General features: G+C 27.7%; 2 protein-coding genes across 2 annotated transcripts in view; one reads left to right on the top strand and one right to left on the bottom strand.

Moving 5' to 3' along the window:
• Positions 1–6,454, top strand: part of LOC113559769 (cytosolic 5'-nucleotidase 3-like) — a 20,769-nt gene extending 14,315 nt beyond the window's left edge. Inside the window, exons 2-7 of the mRNA XM_028188650.1 lie at positions 3,392–3,489; positions 3,571–3,640; positions 4,833–5,055; positions 5,670–5,928; positions 5,989–6,111; positions 6,202–6,454. Coding sequence (XP_028044451.1) covers positions 3,392–3,489; positions 3,571–3,640; positions 4,833–5,055; positions 5,670–5,928; positions 5,989–6,111; positions 6,202–6,342 — 914 coding nt within the window. The 3' untranslated portion in view covers positions 6,343–6,454. The remainder of the gene's footprint in view (positions 1–3,391; positions 3,490–3,570; positions 3,641–4,832; positions 5,056–5,669; positions 5,929–5,988; positions 6,112–6,201) is intronic.
• Positions 6,455–6,752: 298 nt separating this feature from the next.
• LOC113559710 (galactosylgalactosylxylosylprotein 3-beta-glucuronosyltransferase S-like) lies at positions 6,753–18,955 on the bottom strand. Its single transcript, XM_026965453.1, is given in 8 exon segments — positions 6,753–6,866; positions 6,956–7,097; positions 7,743–7,864; positions 7,867–7,948; positions 8,097–8,371; positions 9,445–9,739; positions 18,435–18,769; positions 18,772–18,955. Coding segments are annotated over 8 exon segments (1,482 nt in total). The 3' UTR covers positions 6,753–6,819.
• Positions 18,956–19,977: the final 1,022 nt, after the last annotated feature.

Here is a 19,977-nt window from a genome sequence, read left to right as displayed (position 1 = left end):
GGAGGTAAATAATGGTTAAAAAATTAACCCACACTATGCTCCTTTGAACTTAAAAAAATATCACAGAATACCTAACCTTTTTCTTTTAGAAATGACTTAAGAAACTAATGATCATTGATTTTAAATATATTTTATGTACGACATTCATTTGTTAATTGTAGTCAATTGATTGTTTCGACTATTATTGGCCGTTTCACAACTGACCGTCGATATTTAGTATTCATAATAATCAAATTATTTTTAATTATAGCTATACAGTATACATAAAGTACACACACACGCATTTATAATGTGTAAACGCGATAGTATAAATAATATTATATATATTACCTATGCGGTATATCGTATATCTATTGTTTTTTGCAAATACGGCTAATAGGTTTGTTAAAATGGGTTCTATAACTTCTTAGATACAATCGAACGCATTCTTTCTTTGTAAGTGTTGTAGTAGAAATTATAGACTATCCCACGACTCACGAGTCATGGTTTCACATAATTGGTAGAATGATTAAATACCTACCAGACTAACATTCTACATTTATAGATACCTATACATATAAAATGTAATATATTAATAAGTATGATGTATGAATAAAATATTATATAATTCATACATAATTATATATATATATTAGTAATTTTTAATATATTAACAAAAATTAATAGACTATTCATCTATACCAATATAGATAAATAATATTATACGAGTAATGAGAATAAATTTGTTATAAAACAGAAGTACCTAATGTACATACTACTACCTAGTATATTGATATACAATTGTGTGGCTTTAAATTGTTGACAAGTATATACATAGTATATTATTTAATATATAGATTAAATATAAAAACATGAATATTATAAATAGTTTTTAGTTTGTTTTTTTTACATACTCGAGAAAATTTATGAGGAAAACTGTACCTGCTGTGCATTTTGATAGAATTATGAATAATCCAGTATATAATATTATTTTAAGTAATGGATCATAACACGATTCAATATTTAGAATTGCTTACCTCAAGTTTAAGTCTTAAGTCTTGTATTTTAGTATACAAACTATGTATACTACAACCTTGTGACCGCGCGCGATCTTTTTTATAATGTTAAGTCGTTGTGTGTTAGTCTATTGTAGTAATAAAGTTCGTAGTATTATCTAATAGCAACTAGGCAGTAGACTAGTAGGTACTAATTGTCAATTGTGAATTGAATGATATTCAATATTTATTTCACAATTCACGTACACTTTGACTTAATCAATGAGAGAAGATAATTAGATAACGATACAACAGCTACTAGTTAGCCAATAAGGATATTATACTCAGTACTACAGTAGGACATTATAGGTATACACCATATAATTATACATTTATACCATTAAACCCGACAAGGCGACACTAGACCTTATACGTATACATGGATTATGAGTAACTATTGATTATTTGGGTACCTATATCGTACATGATTATACCATAACTATTTAAATTTAAGTATTTACTTATTTTATAGTATAGGTACCTATAAAGTATAAATAATTTATTTTCTGACTTTACAGACTCGCTTAAAAAGTAGGTAAAACTAATACCTATACTTAAGTGAAAGCCAATACCTAACTATATATAGATATTATGCCAATTGGCATGCTCATAGACCTTAAATAAAGACTACCTATAAATAGTTGACTGCTGTAGACATATACTTGGTTTCTTCGGCGCTGTAATCTTGTAGGTACTCCTGTAGATACGACATAGAGTAGGAAGATAACTATGAATAGTAAGATCTTTTCACACAACCGTGTTCTATCGGTATTGTTAAACAAATTGGCCTCCACGAAAAATTGCCGTTTCAAACGCACGGGACATCAATTGTGTTATTTAATACCGAAAAATGTAAATATTATGGTATATTTTAAGACAATTATTTGTCTAGGTTACGGATTAGGAGTTAGGACATAATATATATACGGCATATACCAAGTACCTACCTATATCTTAATCTGTGGTATAAATTATAACCGATCACAATTCATATCTTATCTAATAAATTAAAAATGCATCTTAATTGACTTAATTGCTGATCTACTGAGTTTATTGGTGAGACTAATAAAAAAAAACCATGTCCATGTTCATTTTGAGTGTCGATAAAATAGGTATATTAGTTTAACGTCAAGTCCAAAGCACATAATTGTTAATATACAAATTTCGAATAATTTATGTCATGTCAAAAAGTGGTGACTGGAATTCACAATTTTGATTTTGACACAACGGCAACATTGACAACAATTAATAAAATAACGATTTATTATTATTTGGATAGTGCGGCGGTCGACTGTTACATATTCATATAAATGCAATTAATCAAAAAATATAATGTCGAATAGCCAAAATTCTTAGTGACAACTCTAGAAAGGGACAATATTATTTAAGTATTTAAACGTATAAAATCTGTATCGCCTGTACCTACATTGTTTGAATGGGATTCGTTGATTTTTGGGATTATTGATGCCGTCCTCCAGGACAATTTCACATATTTTTGCCACATAACCGTACGTCAGTACATGTATGTTTTGTACGGAGGAGGTGGCGGCGACAGCGACGAGGACGACGACGATCATAATTTATAATTTTTACATAGGTATATTATGTAATTATGTAAATATTAGAATTAGAATATTGTTATTGCCGGATAATAGCCACGTAGGTACACATCGCCACAATGGCACAATCTCGTCGCCTTATCTGCCGGTTGCCGCGTTATTGTGACGGATGATGATGATGTGACCGCGGGTGTTAATCTTAATAGTTAATTCTATGGTTTATTTTTTATTTGCTCGGTCATTTTTTCCACTACGTGACTACCGCGTCTTGCGATTACTTCTTACTGCAGCGTACGTACTTAATTGCAATATATTTTTATCGGCCACTCATAAATCCTAACAGACATTGACGGTCCCGATATCAACGTCGTTGCCAAAGGCCGAAAATCCTTCTGTCGAACGTCCGATCGCGACTGTTGTCAATCGTTGACGATTTCTCGTCACTGACTACAACTTAATATCACCACCCTCGCGGTTTCACACAGCGGAGTTCTGACGAAGTTCATAATTTTAATTTTGTAGGACGGACATTGTACATTTATTGCTTGTACTGTTCTCATAATAATATTATAATTGTATTATAATTGTTATAGTTGTCGAGCGCTCCCGAGGTTCATTCAATTGATTACAATACGTGCTGTGCGAACTCTTTCATTATTATTTCACGTTCCTGCTCAAACATGAAGTTCATTGAAGAGGTACGTTATGTGTATTTTAATCTAGTTTTATTGACTGTGTTGTAGGTAGAAACTTACATATAAATTATTAATTTTATATAATATTTGTATTTTTCTCTAGATCAAACAAAAATTGGCTCCACGGTTCACATTCGATGTGAAAATGATGTCAACGCAAAGATTGCACAGCTAGTGACGGACGGCCCTGATAAATTACAAGTAACATTCTTTCATAGTATTTTATATATCTAACTACTAATACTATGTATTTACTGTGTGTGTATCTTAATGTATTTCAAGATAATATCAGATTTCGATCGAACCATATCTACGTCAGAGTACAACAACAAACAAACAATGAGTAGTTTTAGTAAGTTGAAAACAAATATATTATTTGAATTTCCTTCATAATTAATTTTTATAAGTACTTGGAATTGCTTTTTATCTTCCTTTTTTTTTTTTTACTTAATATTTATAATTTATACTAACATTTTCAAGATATGATAGATTTTAGTACATTTTTGAGGTTATTCGGTTTATAAATGTTAAATAACATATGTATTTTGATATTTTGCTACAAATTCTAATTACATTACTCAATTTTAAATTAAATGTTTTGAAATGCTAGTTGTTCTCTATTTAAAAGAAGTGAACATTTAGATAAATGTTAAAAATTATGTAAAAAAAAATTAAATTAAGATAACATCGATTAAAAATTGGAATAATGTAATACAAGTATTATACCAAAACATTTTTGGTTATTGGTGTCAACTATAAGCTGTTTTAAAATATAATATTCTAAATTATTTCTAAAAACCAATAGGTAGCAACATAATTGTCAATATTGAAAATGATTAGCTTAAAATGTAAATCATGTATGCAATAATTTAAGGTATTTTATACTGCAGTTTGTTGTAATTATAAAAGATATAATTAGGTAAATTATATTTTAATATGATGTTAGCATTTATCTAATTTTTGCCTTCATTGCTATACAATATATTATATAAAACATATTTTTTCAAGCGAGAAAATGCACTAAAAATGTTAAAATTATTTGTGTATATTATATTGGAAATAAAAATATAAGAAACCAGGAAGTACATAGTTAGTAGATTTACCAACTTTTTTAAATAATAATTTCATATTATTTAAGTAATATTTTATTGTTTTTATTAAACTATGTCATATATAAACACAAACCATAAATAATATCTTATTGTTACACAATAATGACATAATGAAAAAAAAACAAAATTTAAATACTATTACTATTTGATCTTTATTTAAATGCATATTTTATTTTAATATAATTACATGGTAGTTTATAAATCGGTTAATAGTTCAAAGGTTTTGAAAATAAAATGCACAAAAGATCAAACACTTAATCAAATATTTACCTGTTTTTAAGTTGTAGTTTATAGTAATACTAACCACTAATGAATAATTTTTACATGTTATTGGTATAAATCCATTGCTATAAATTAAGCTAATGAAAATTTAAAAATAATTTAATTCATAAAATTATGTAAAAAATGTATTAGAATATTTTATTTTTTTAGGTGTATTTGAATCATGTGACAGTTTATCAGAAGATTACAAAGAAAAAGCCCGAATATTATTACAAACATATCGACCAATTGAAGATAACACACAAATGACAGTCGCACAAAAGTTACCATTTATTGAAGAATGGTGGCAAAAAAGTCAACTTTTGTTGAAAGGCTTGTGTTTTCAGTATAAAGATATTAAAAAATCTATTGAGAAAGCTGACCTTCATCTTAGGTATTTATAAATCATTTGTTAGAATAAAAATAGTTCATGATACTCAAGTAGTTTTTAATTTGTTTTTTGATAAATTTAATGGTGATTTTAGTATTATATTTTATAAAATTAATAATTAGTGAAATATTTTTTCACTATTAAGTTTCATGTAATATACTGCATAAAATCTTTAATTTTCACTAAATTCGTCAATCATAGGTGTATGTTTAATTGAATGTTTTATGGTATTATTATTACTCTTTTCAAAACCATTGTTATATTTAACAATTTATTTAATTTATGTATAATATTAATCAAATATTTTCTCCTACGTGAATAATATTATATACATTAGATGCTACACAAACTTGTTTATTCAGACAATCATTCTTACAGTTACATAGCATACATTTTGAATCTAAAATCAATATTAAACATATTGATACTTGACCAAATGTATACATTAAAATACTATTTGTTTTTTTAATAGTGATTTTTAAATTGTATTTGCTTTAAATTACTAGTATAATAATTTATAATTATAAATATCATATGCAATATTAAAATAAAAGGTAAACCTATAATATGTTCTATTACAAATTTATATTTTTAATAATATTTGTATATATTTTTAGAGATGGTAGTACTGAAGCATTTAACAAATTATTCTGCAAAAAAATACCTATTATTGTTTTATTGGCATTGATTGGTGATGTTGTTGAACTCATACTATTGCATGAAAATTTGTTAACTGATAATGTAAAAGTTGTATCAAATTTTTTAAAATTGTCTACAGACAATAACGGTTTATCTACAATTGAAGGATTTAAAGGAGAAAAACTCATACATGTATTTAATAAAAATGAACATGCATACATTGATACACATCAAAATGTAAATGTAACTACAAATAATAACTGCTTATAAGTAAACTAAAATTTGTTTTTTTTTCAGGATACACATTTAAATGGAAGATCCAATGTTATCCTTTTAGGTGATTCGTTAGGAGATGCAAATATGGATGGTGGTATCCAATACGATACTGTACTACGTATAGGATTTTTAAATGCCAATTTGGTAATAGCATATATTTTATATTGTATAATTTATATATTAATCTATTCTTTTTCAACATAAATTTCAACATAATATATACATTAATTACAGCTGGAACATGAAGATGGTTATTTGCAACAATATAAACTTGCTTTTGACATAGTTTTGGTTCAAGATCAAACAATGGGATTGCTAAATTATGTGTTGGATGAAGTAATTGGAGACATATCAAAACCTTCAAATAAAAAATAATATGAAGAGACAACAAAGTGGCTATTACTAAATACTACATAGTGATAAAAATCAAATTACATGTATCTTATTTACATTTTACATTTATATATATAAAATACTGAAACTAATCTGTTATAACATTTATCTTAGAAAATAAACTAAAATAATAATTATTGAATAGATTCATTATTTAAATTTTTAAGTAATAGAACTATAATTTGGCAATCAAATAAAATCATTTTGTATTGGAACTTAAAATTGATTATTTATAGTATTAAAATTACTCACACATAAAAAAAAACATAAACAATATTATAATGTAATGACTTCAACAACAACAAAATATATAAATGAAAACAAAAATATTATACGTAACAATACAAATTTAAAGAAATAAAATAAAATCTTATAATAATAATTTATACTAAAATTATATTACATTTATCTAATAAAACACTTTATACAAATATTAAAAGAAAATGAGGTTATATTAGGTTATACCCTAAAAATATTACCATTTTTTGTCATATAACTGCGAACACCTAAAATAAAACATAAAATTAATAATGGAATTTATACTAAAAAAAACTACTATACATTTGTATACTAGTATACATTTATTTTGACCTACCTGTTGTTTCGCTCACTCCACCTATACCTAACATAGTCACTTGATCGAGTAGAGTAGCCAGTGAACCAGGCAATGCTGCTTTGGATTTGACCATGACTATTGGCTTAGGTTTCTTTGCTGTCTGAGTGTGCCAAACCAAAATCTGTGACAATCATGTATACATTAACATAGAAATTTAATTATTTCATGTGTGATAAACTGGTAATATTATTACTGTATAACGTAAGTTAAATAAATTTAAATAAACAAAATGTTATGAACTAAGAAACTAAAATAATTTATTTATGACATCTTCCATACTTATTATTTTAATCTGATTTATAAAATACAGTAATATTTCTGACTTTAAACACTTTTATGGATTGTTAATTACACGAGCTATTTACAATTATTTAATTATTTTCCAAATAAATTATACAATATAAGTAGGCAGGTAGCATAAATCATAAATCTTATAAATTTACTTTGATTTAGAAATAAAAAACAGAATTTTATGTTGAAATGAATGTTAAATAAATATAAATGAATAGAAAAATGTTAACAAATAGTAAACAAAAGAAAGTTGTTGAAATAAAATTTAATAATTAAAAAAAAATAAAAAGCTATATAATATAAAAAAATGATTTTATAATTTTTTTTTAATAAATGTACTAGTTTTTTAATTTTAGCTTAAAGTAAAATTAAGATTATCATTCTAAATCATTAAATCCATTCAAATTCAAAATAAAATAAAAATATATAAACCTATTTATAAATAATTAATAAGTAATTTTTCATATATACACACCCTTGTACAATTTTCTGCTTTTGGTTCAATTTCATCTAATCGAATAGCCAGTGCTGACAAAAAACGGTCTTCTTCAAAACCCGCCTTATATGGCATAGTTGCATAAGGGTATTTGAATAAAGTTGAACATTAATAGCAAATCCAGCCATGTCTACTGGAAATTTTCTTTTTGCTGGCCAGCTATCAAAAAAGCCAACTACTTTTCCCTTTACATCAAAAAAGATTAATCAGTTATTCAGTCTACTACATAAATGTATTCTTTACAAGATGTAGTATGTACAACTAATAATCGTACATTTTAATCGTAATTTTAAGCCCATAGCTAATGATGTTAAAAAACTATGTTAAACTAACTTTATCAATAATCGGTGAGCTAACACCATACTCTCCAACCAAGCCAACCGGGAACATTGATATTTTCTTTGTGGTACGTATTTCCTTAAAAAGATCCAAATGGAACGTGTTGTCATCATCACCAAAATAAATTACAGCGTTCGAGTCATTAATGTTGTGGTTCAGTCTTATCCAGTTGAGAGCAGCTCTACGGTTAGAAACACCACGGGGCATGGCGTCTGGGTCACGTTTATATATCGATGGCATAGGGCTGGCAATATACGTATAAGGAATGCCTGGAAAAATGATAAATCATAATAAGTCAACATTTAATAATATACAATAATATTTTTAATTCAATGAGTTTTACAAGTATTAAAATTGGTTGCAGAATTTGACTTAGCAGGTAGTAAATAATGTGCATTGGGCCACTTCATACTTAGGTTATAGTTATATAGTTCTGAGTTCATACAAAGCATATTGCATTTTAAATTTTAAGTACATCCATACATGATATTATTAACTATCAATTGTGTCTATTTTCTAGTTATTAAACAAAAACTTTTATCACAAATTTTCATTGTGTTATTATAAACTTATTTGTGAATTTTTAATCGGATACTTTAATACAGTGGTCTTTAACCTTTTGGAATCGCAACCCACTTTTTAGGCCTACATTTTTTGCAATTCATATAAGCTTTGTAAAAAAGCTAAAATTGCCTAATGCTTTGCAGTAGTACTATTAAAACTAAATAAAAAATACATTATAGTAGGTATTTTCATTTACTAATTTTCTAAATTTAATAATTAAAAAATTATTTTTTTACTTTATATAATTTTAATTTTAAAAAGAAGACTTAACGTGACCCACCAGTTGAAGACCACTGCTTTAAAATCTAACCAGTGTATTTATTTTTATTTTTAATAATTGTATCCGTTTTAGCTTTAAAAGTCCAGCTCTAGGTTGTTACCTAATAAGAAAATACTATAAACTGTTTATAAAAGACATAAATTAAAGATAAAAATTCATGAATTTCAAGAACTAAATTATACTATTATCACTACGTTTATTGTTTATTGAAATGTATATTAATGTTATAACTATTTTGAATTTTGATGGTCGACAATGAAATATTATTTTGTTCAATATGTTCTTTAAATAATAGACTGAGATTTATTATTTTTTAAATAATTATTTTAAGCACTAATTTTTATGTTTTCTTTGTCGCCATCTAAATTTTATAACCGGGCTGAGGACCAGACCATACTTCCCCTGATCGGTTGGAAAACAAATATTGCAACAATATTCTAGAATAGTCAATAGGTATAGCTAGGAAAGTAGGAACATATTATTGAACATTATTCTTACTGAAATCTGGTAGTAGGTTCATTATTTGTAGACTGCAGTCGGGTCGGTCGTCCGCTACTATCCAATAAAGTCGGGAGACATGCATTAATGTCTGACCTAATCTTGTGAGCTCGGCAATTTGCTCTCTTCGTGGATATGTAGGCGTAATGAAATAAATGAGAGAGGTATCGTTCCCTTTGTCACCGTTACGGGCAGTATCACTCTCCACATTGTTAGTGTATTTATTTGCTGGGTTCTTATCGACGGTACTGCTTGTGCTGTCAACAGTTTGTCGCCGATTGCGGCTAAATTTATCCTGCAAAAATAAAACAAACAAATAATTATCACTATTGTTACAAATCAGTGAAATAGTAATGTACCTACTTAAGACTTTTATTATACCTAACCTGGACCATTCAATACATAAAGACAAAAACTAAACAAATTAGCTACCTACGTATGTTAAGCACACTATTACACAAATATATTTAATATATTTTTTAACTTTAAAATAAAACCTTTCCAAGACCATCAGGACTTACCATCTTCAGCTCTGAGATAATGCAAAAATATCAAACATAGGTAAACAAAATACAAACTTTTTAAAATATTCACCTCGGAATAATAATTATAACGTATATCTAAACTGTCCTACAAAATATTTTATAACAAACTTTCTTTCTATCCCATAAAAACCTTATCCATTCCAGGAAATCTTATAGTTACTTTTTGGTATTATTTTATTGAATTTAATTGTTGCATGTTGGCTATCACATTCAATACGAGCATTTTCATTTTTTTACATTATTGATCAACAATAGCAAAGAGCTGTAGCATTTTATTTAAACATTTTTTGTTAATTTTGCGAATAGATAAAATAATTATTGTGTAGACCTAAAATGAAACAGATATAATGTAACGTTGGATATATAACCAAGTCCGCTGCAGTTTTATCAAAAAATAAATAAAAACACCGTTATTATAAATATAAATATTTAAATATTTACCAAAAAGCTATCTATATTCTATAAAGTTTAGAATAAGGTTTTCATAAACGAATGAAGTTTTATCATGTTATATTAATTAATTAATTGTCATTTGACATATTAGAGAAAACTTATTTATTTTAATCAATCTTTTTACTAATCTATAAGGTATGAATATTAAAATATTTAGGAATTTTTAATTTGAAAATAATTTGAAAATTTTAACGAATTTCATCAAAATTCTAACTTAAAATATACTATAGAAAAAAAAAATGGTAATTATGTATTTTCAATATATTTTGATTAGTACAAACTATGAAAAACCTTGTATTAAATCAAGGTTTTTGATCAAGCAAATCACTTTTGCATTTGAAATTTTCAACTAATAAAATCGATACGAGTACCAGTTATAGAAATTACCTGGTAGGTACTACTGTTCTAGGTACCTAATATTTTTATTATCACTGAACATAATACACCTATTAACCAATTGAATGATTTGAGATATTTTAACAGGTAACTGTAGTTATAGTTTATATAATACAGGTGTGATTGACCAAAGAGTGATGCTTTAAAATAACAAATAAAATAATTTACGTTTAGCGCTCGTTGTGAATATTTTGTATGTCGTACATGAATGTGTGGTACGTTAGTACCTACTTCAGCTATATACACTTACGACTTACAGAATAAAAAAAAATTAATATTACAATTTATGTGCGTTACATTAGGGAGCGCTTCACTGTTTCATTTACACGTTATATAAATTATATAGATATACACTAATATTATGATAAAAAAAATTCCATTTTAGAATCAAATCCTAGTAATTTTGAATACTAATATTAATAATTAAATTTCAATATAAAGTGAATTTTATTTTATACTAGGTAGATTCTTTATGGATATTTTATCAAGTGTTTTCGGTACGATCGTTCAAATACAATTTTGCTCACTATAATAATTTTTATTTACCATTATATGTGATAAATAATATATTTATAATAGAATTGTCCAAGAAATCGTTATTTGAATGCATTAGTTTTTAATGACCACGAGGGAAAGTATTTTTCAAATTATTAAAATTCCTACGTACTAACTTGACATTTTACCTTGATAGTTGATGGATATTAGGAAATCATTATTATAGACCATCTAAAAAAAAACTAAAAAACACACAAAATTACTTAAAATCTTACGTGCTAAATTATAAATCACTCAAGAATCGTCCAGCAATTAAAGTTCCTACTCAGATTTCCAAATAAACAATTAAAAAACATGTATATTGTTTATTTAATGTTTTTCTTCATACAACAATTATAATTTTCAAATAAATAATTTATTGAGTTTTTTACTTACTGAAAATCTTTTGAAATTAGTTATCATTTTTTGAGTGTATATATTAATATTAAATATAGTCTATAGACTAATAATATTAATAATATTATTTATTAAATTACCAATTAATTGGAGTTCCCTCTTGTTTATTGTATTATCTATTAACAGTATTCACCAATAGGCACCTAATTAATTTAGATAATTTATACCGTTAAAGTATAAATAGTATATCCAATATATACTAGGTACTTAATAATTAATTATAGTACAGAATATTATATTATTTATTTTCGATTATTGTAACTTTGGTTGATATAATTATAATATATTATTAAATATTTATAGTTTATATATTATAGATATATATTTATAATATAAATTATATTATTAATGATTTAAAACAACTTTAATATTTAACGATACTTTTTATTTTAAGATTTTTTTTTTTAGATTAAAACGTTCCGTTGAATATATATTGATGTATTGATTATACAATGATATGTATTATTCTTTGTGTTTATAAACATTAGTCAAAAAAATGTTGTAATTTTCAACTTGAGGGTGATATCTAATGTAAGTCGGATTTAGTTTGTTCTTAAGAAAGGTTAAAACTCCCAGTATTTTTAAAAATTATTGAGAAAAACAACCCAAAAAAAAAAAGAAAAACGGGAAATTTTAGAAATGGATTTCAGTTTAAATAGGGGGTTTCCACTAAATTTAAGATACATATCTATTAAATTTTTTAATAGCTTTTTCTTATTTTTTTAAAAAAATTATCTACGTTTTTCTGTTATATTTAATAGTTCATCAATTGAAACCATACTATGCAGTCTACCTTTCTCTCTCTGAGCTATTAAATATTGTCTGTCTTCTAGGATAAAGTTGGCATAAGAACTAAAGCTTCACTGCGAGCAATGTAAAAAATTATTATCCAAAGATTCTTAAAATTTATTTTCGTTATTTTTTTTATTATAAATTTGTTATTGTGAGTTTTTCTTTAATAAATGATAAGTACTATAAATACCTTTTATTTTAATTAAAATATAACAATCTAATATTGTTGGTATTTTTGCACTTTCTCAAAACAACAATTATTTCTATAAAATTAATTTTTACAATAATGTAATGTATTTGTTTTTATTTTATATGAAAATAATAATTATCCCAACATCTGTCAATTGATGGCTATACATTAAAATTTGTACTAGATTATTCCAACTAAATATAAAGCGCTGTGACTTTTTGTAATACCGCTATTAATGTAATTATAACTGGCCTTATTTGATAATTAGTAAAGATTTTTTTCTTATGTATTAATTTAAAATATTAACGTAATATAAAAATAAAATAGCCTATAAGTTCTTATGTTATAATTTAAATAAGTATAATTACTTACCTAATATTTAATAATATGCATAATACGATAATATTGAATATTACCTATAAAAAATAATTCTACGGTGACCATAAATAAGACTTCAAATTATCGCCTTAAATAAAAAATATTCAACAACAGCCAAATAAAAATCTTAATAAAAAATGTATATTTTTAAAACTATTAAATTCTGTATTATGATAAAAAAAAATACTAATTATAGTAAGAGTCTTACAAGTACACATACCTTATAATAATAAATGGGGAGAAAATATGAAAAAAAAAAAAATTTTAAATTTAGCAATAATTAGTACTGCATAAATATTAATTATAGATACCTACACCTTTTTTTACTATCTCATAGTTATGTAAGTCGAGACAAAATATAGATCATAATAACTGTCGATGATAACAAATAACAGTAGGAGCATTAGTATTTTAAGTTCAGTAAAATATAATAGTACCATACAGTAATGTGGATGTTATAAAAAAAGTAAATTAAAAAAAAAGATCTAGTTACATTTTAGACTTTTTATTTAAACATTTTGAGTTTTTTGTTCCTATATTGATTAATACAATTTAAATTTCCACTCTTACCTAAATCCTTTAAAAATAGGTACATTTTGAAAAAAAAACCACAACCGGGATAGAATCTTTTTAAGATTTATAATAATAGCAAATATTAACTACTAAATATTAATGGAAATAAGTATAAATAAATATTATATATTATAAAAACACGCAGTTCCTCAATCCCTGTTACTTTTTAAATTTAAATTAAGATATAAGTGACATAAGTGATCATTTACATTTAATGTATAATAAGAGTATTTGATCAATGATGTGATTGATATATTAAAAAGCTACTAATTAGTGACACTTCAAAGGTTTCGCAACGTTAAAATATAATTAAACACTAGACAAAGTGATTAATTGACATAAGTCATTCCAACTTCAAAATTTACTAGTAATCAATTAAAGCAAGTTTCGGCGGCCTAATTATAATTCTGAGACTCGGCCTTGAAAATTAATAACATATTATAATAATTAAATGATTTTTTTATTTCTTATTTATTGTGGAATGTAATATAATATAATAATAATTATAAAATATAGTTATTATAGGTAAAATTAACATTAGTTGACTAATTAATATATTAGTTAAAATGATTAAATGATATTGTTTTTTAACGAAGTAGATCAAAGTATTATACTTGCGATATTTGATATTGTAGGGTTGAAGTGGTAATCTACTAATAGTTTACCGCCACTGACAGTAAGTAAGTATATAAAGTTATGTGTACAGTCATGTGATTCAATTAGGTATAACGTTAAAAACAGGCACAGGTAAAGAATTAAGAACATGTCAATATTTTGTTATTTTGTCTGACTAGATGGGGGAAGCAAAGCTGTGTTCTTCACTCAGAATCGATTTCATCGTTTAACATCGAATTAAAATTCAACACGTCACTACTCAACAACAGTAACACTAATAATGGCGACTGGCGAGGGTAGGTTACATTCGACAATACCTATACTGTTTAATAGCGGAATTACTTTTTTATTATAAAGGTATATAATTAAGTATTTGTATCACAAATCTAATGTGTACACCCAAACATATAGTTATATCTATTTACAATTGTACATTCACGAAATTGTATGTGAAATATTATTTACGAAGACGCTGCCCTTACATATATTTTCTCCGTCTTACAAAATATACAACATAGCGTTTACGTTCTATTCAGTAGAATCATTTTATGTTGTTAGCTTTAGTATTCGAATGAATTAACTTAATATCATAGTTAAAAATAAGTTTAAAGTTTTAACTTTTAATATTTATTATTTACAATACTTAAACCTCGCTTAAAAATTAAAATATAAAAAAAATTAACACTTAAGCACAGATAATTGTCTTAATTTTAACTTTGATAAAAGATCAATTTACTCTAACATTAAAGCTAACAACACAATTGGTTAATGGTTCTATACTTTTTTTTATCTAAAATGTGTATGTTGTATGTTTGTGAAACGGAGACAAAACATGCGGAAGTAGCGTCATACCGTCTTCTTAATATATACATACTTCTTATATTTCTTATTAATAGTATACACCCCAAACTCTTAAATTGGAACTATACGCTCGGCGAGGTCTAACATTATAAGCAAAGCCACAAAGGCAAACATTAGTTGGTTAGGTTACAGTTTTATACTTGTATTTATTTTTTATAACAATTAGCAAAGTTACGTAAGAGTATTTTTTTTTTTATTTTTCTAAATACTTATTAAGGTATATCTGTGTATTGCGCTTTTTACACAATAAATTATGTATTTTATGAATAATAAAATATAATAAACGATATATAATGTAATATAATACATTAAAAGTTTCCTATCATTATTAAAAATAATTGATATATCTGAACAAGGTAGATAATTTGTTTATGTTAGATACAAGTTTATAATAATTTACTTAAGTTAAATGAGAATCTTGTTTTTAATAGTGTAACATTTATATATATATAAATATAATAATTGGTAGATAGACAATTTTGCTTTCTGATTATTCATGATTTTGTCCAAGTATTTTTTTCAGTATCCCCCATATTTGTTATTACTTAACCGGTAGTAATAACAGTTAACTTGGTTACTCTTACATCTATTACGCAAATGTTGGTGTACTTGTCAAATACGCGATAGTCATCGAAATACGTTATTCGTAAAATATTTGCCTATTTGTTGAAAATTCAATTATTTATGTACTTTCCAGTCGAAAGAACCTGGCTTAATTGTACCTTAGAGTGAATAAATAGGTATCTATAAATACTGTAATAGATTTTACGATTATCATTCGACATAAACACCATTAGTATTGTAGACAAGCATAAAACATTATTTTTCAGTTTGTCATATCCAATGCAAATAAAAAATAAGAATGATAATGATAATTATTATTATTATAACCTATACAAAGTACACAATATAATTTTATTATTTATAATTTGTTTAATTTGTAATTTATATAATTATATCATGTCACGGCAGAAATAACGCCACTGACACGCCGTTTTCGTCGAGAAAGCTCTAAGTCGAGAACTGTCCGCTATATAAGATAGAATCTATGACGATTTGCACACTATATAATAGTTAGATAACTAAAACGTACCGAGTCACAAATAACTAAAATGATAAATTATTCATTTTTCCCCCCACCTGTCTACAGTACATATTATTTCGTTTGAAGACGACCGTCGCGTAATCGACCGCCACTTATTTTTCGTTTCTCGGCCTTGAAAGTCGACTGAGAGCGACCAGCTTTGTTCACTTCAGAGTAATTCAGTCCTCTAGTTGTAAGTATTTTTTTTTTTTCAATATAATAGTCTTTTCGTCGGTGAGCCAAAATCGATGTCGATGATTTTACAATCATTCGTTATCTGGCCGATTTGTTTCTTCCCATTTTAATCATTATATGATTATTATGTTTTTAATTTTTTTTTTATGTAATGTTTTAACTTGACGTCTACGACGCCCATCTCGAGGTTTTTCGTAACCTATGTTCTATAAAGACTGTTATTATTATTATTATTATTATTATTATGGTAAATTACCCCCATTAAAATCGTGAGGAGTGGTATATATAGATATAAATTATAATAGGTACCTAGACGATTCTAAATCTGTTTTATTCCTCCTAGTCTTAGTTTAATGCCATTTGAATTCTTGGAACTAAATTTATTTTAATAAACCCGTCTATTCAAACAAATCATTTGCCTAAAATTATTATTTTCTCTCTCTCATATCACACCTAATCAGTGGCGTAGCCGAGGGGGGGTTGTTGACCCCCCTTTCGGCCGTATTTTTATCAAAAATATAATGTTTATAATATAGAAATAAAATCATTTATTCGTGGTGAAATGTACTCTGTTATGCCGTATTCACGTTATCGACTGCACTGGTGATAATAATCATTATCATACAATTATTTTATTATTTTAACACGGTTGTGGATTTATTTTATTTTATTACTAACCCCCACCCCTGAAAAAAATCCTGGCTTTGCTACTGCACCTAATTTTCTCGTTCTCAGCTCCATAACAACTATTTTACCGGCTCAAAACATAATAATATATAAGAATAAAACTCCACTATACTTCGAATTTATTACGAGGCATTCGATCATAGTTGGTGACTCAACTCCAGAAAGATAAGAAATGAGGCATGGTGAGCGTCTCATACTCTCATATTTTAATCTTTTTAGGCCAACATTTTGTCAATATTAAATTTATTACCTCGACAATTAATGTACACAACTACAGGGAATAACAATAAAGCATTACACTATTGAGTTTACAAATGTTTGTTTAAACTTAACGCTACTTTATATTTTATAATTCAAATTTATATTAAGAATAAAATGTGGTTGTGTGCTGCATCAACGCATCTTCTATCACGATATTTATACTAAAATGTCCTAAATGACAGTTTTTTTAATTCCCTAGTTGTATTTTTATAGAGTAGTTTTGATACGTCAAACCATGCTTTTTATATCAAATTTCCAAATGTATATCAAATGGTAATATTATACAATTCTTACCTAACCAAACATAACCGTGAAGTATAAAAAAAAAATATTTTAAGTTTTATGTCATATGGTAACTAAGATAATAATATAAGATAATAGGTACGATAGGCAAAATTATAAAAATTGAAAATGGTAAAAAGACGACATGAGGATATATGCAGTCAACTCAACGCATTTCAAGGACCCAAGTAAAAAAAATCGATATTATCCACTTTAAGGAAAATTTATGAACCTTATATATGTTTTTGAATTTTTTGTCATTATTTTGCAATTTAGGTATCTTATGTCAGGTTAAATGTTTAATTCAATCAAAAATATAATATATCGTTGTTTATTATGAAGTATTAATATGTATTAACTGTAAACAATAAAATGGGTAACATATCATAATAGTATATGGTGATATTTAGTGTTACCCAAAATGACAGCAAGGAAATCAAGATATGTGTACCCAATCCAAAAACATGTATACGTGAAAATTATTCGTGATCTCGCCGAATGAATGTTTAACGACAATGAATATAATATGATAGGTATAATATGGCGATTGAGGTGACTTGATGACAACACGCATAACGGCGCGCGCTCGTCGTCGAACGTTATCGGCCATTTTTACGCAACGTTTCGTGAAATTTCGTAATAAGTATTCAATTTTGTCGAACGGAACTCGACGTTCGCAAACCCGCATTTATTATTTTGCGAATTTATCATGAATTCTGGTACTTACCCGGTCGGCGGGGCTGCGTAGGTGATCGCGGATCTCGCACACGGCGTACAGCTTGGACGTGCGTGGTACCGAAGAACCGACCGACTTGGACCGGTCTGGACCGTTGTTCGCGGCCGCGGCGTTGGACGGTTCCTGCAGCAGCGACGAAGACGACTGCGGGGCCAACGCGCAGCACGCGGTCGCCGCGTAATTGAAGTAAAACGCCGCGGTGACCGTGGAGACGGTGGCCACGGCCAGGAACATCACCGCGGCGGTCTTCCACGTCTTCTTCACGTGCATGGCGGCCGGTCGGGCGACCCCGGTTTTGCAAATATTGTTGTTGTTGTTGTTGTGTAGTGGTCGTTACATCGGCCCGACGACGGTGCATGCAGTTGCGTTTTGATCCCGCACCTGTAGCCGTTGCTGCTGCTGTAGTCGTTGTTGCCGTTGTAGCCGTTGTTGCCGTTATAGCCGTTGTAGCTGTTGTCGCTGTTGTCGCTGCTGCTGCTTCCGCAGCTGCCGCTGTACCGGCGGTCGGTCATGATAACGCCGTCATCGGCGCGGCGAACCGGAAGTTATCGGGACTGCGCCGGAAAACTGTTGACCGGCGATTGTTGGGTCGGCGACGCTTGGGGTACCGGAAAACGGGCTAGAGTGGTTGTAACAACTGCAGCTGTAGTCGTCACCGTCGTCGTTGCGGGAGGCGTACTGCGGTGATTGTTGGTGATTGAAGTGCGGCGACGGCTGCGGTGACATGACTGCCCGATGATCACCGTGCCGCGTACTGCTGGCACAAAAACGATTCCTCGCCTAGAACACGTGAAAATCAGAACCTTGGTATACGACTGTACGAACGTCGTGGTATATCGACGGTAAACCTAACCCGACAGTAATTCCCGATAGTATATATTATTATATTACCACGTATTTCTATACTGCACTCTGCGATGATACCTATATAATACGTATTATCATATCGATGCGTCACGTCACGACCATTTCTAGGTCAAGTATGCACTCGGGCTGTAAATTTAGTGGAGGGGACGCATTATGTGTTCCGCGACGCGTAAACAAACTCTGACGTGGTCTAGGCGTATATCGAAAATGTCTAAACAATTGTCCAATCGATGTTATATTATATTATGGCCAATCATATTATACACATAATATAGGTAAAGATTTAGAACAGTGTTTAGGGAGAGGCCAGGGTGGACAATCGCCTTCGCCTCAAGTGAGAACTTAGGACCGGGATGGTAAAATCTATAAATGTTTTTTTCTTAAAACACGATATATTAACGAACCTATTGTCGATCTTTAGGTGGAAATTTAAAAATAAAGTATAATTTAATAATTGTTGTTATAAGTGATGTGAAAGTTTGTATAACTAAATTCGTGTACTATTATATAATTATTATTAAGAGGACGTTATACCCTCATATGCTGTCTCTGTGTTACTGAAGTATATTATGGAAAATTTACGTTCAGCAAAATACATTTTGTGATGTTAGCTTTAATATTAAAGTAAAATTACCTATTATAAAATGTATAAAGGTATTAATATTAT

This window comes from Rhopalosiphum maidis, chromosome 3 (assembly GCF_003676215.2).
Source record: "Rhopalosiphum maidis isolate BTI-1 chromosome 3, ASM367621v3, whole genome shotgun sequence".
Classification (NCBI taxonomy): Eukaryota; Metazoa; Arthropoda; class Insecta; order Hemiptera; family Aphididae; genus Rhopalosiphum; species Rhopalosiphum maidis.
The sequence above is the reverse complement of the archived record's forward strand: the minus strand, read 5'-3'. Positions and strand labels throughout refer to the sequence as shown.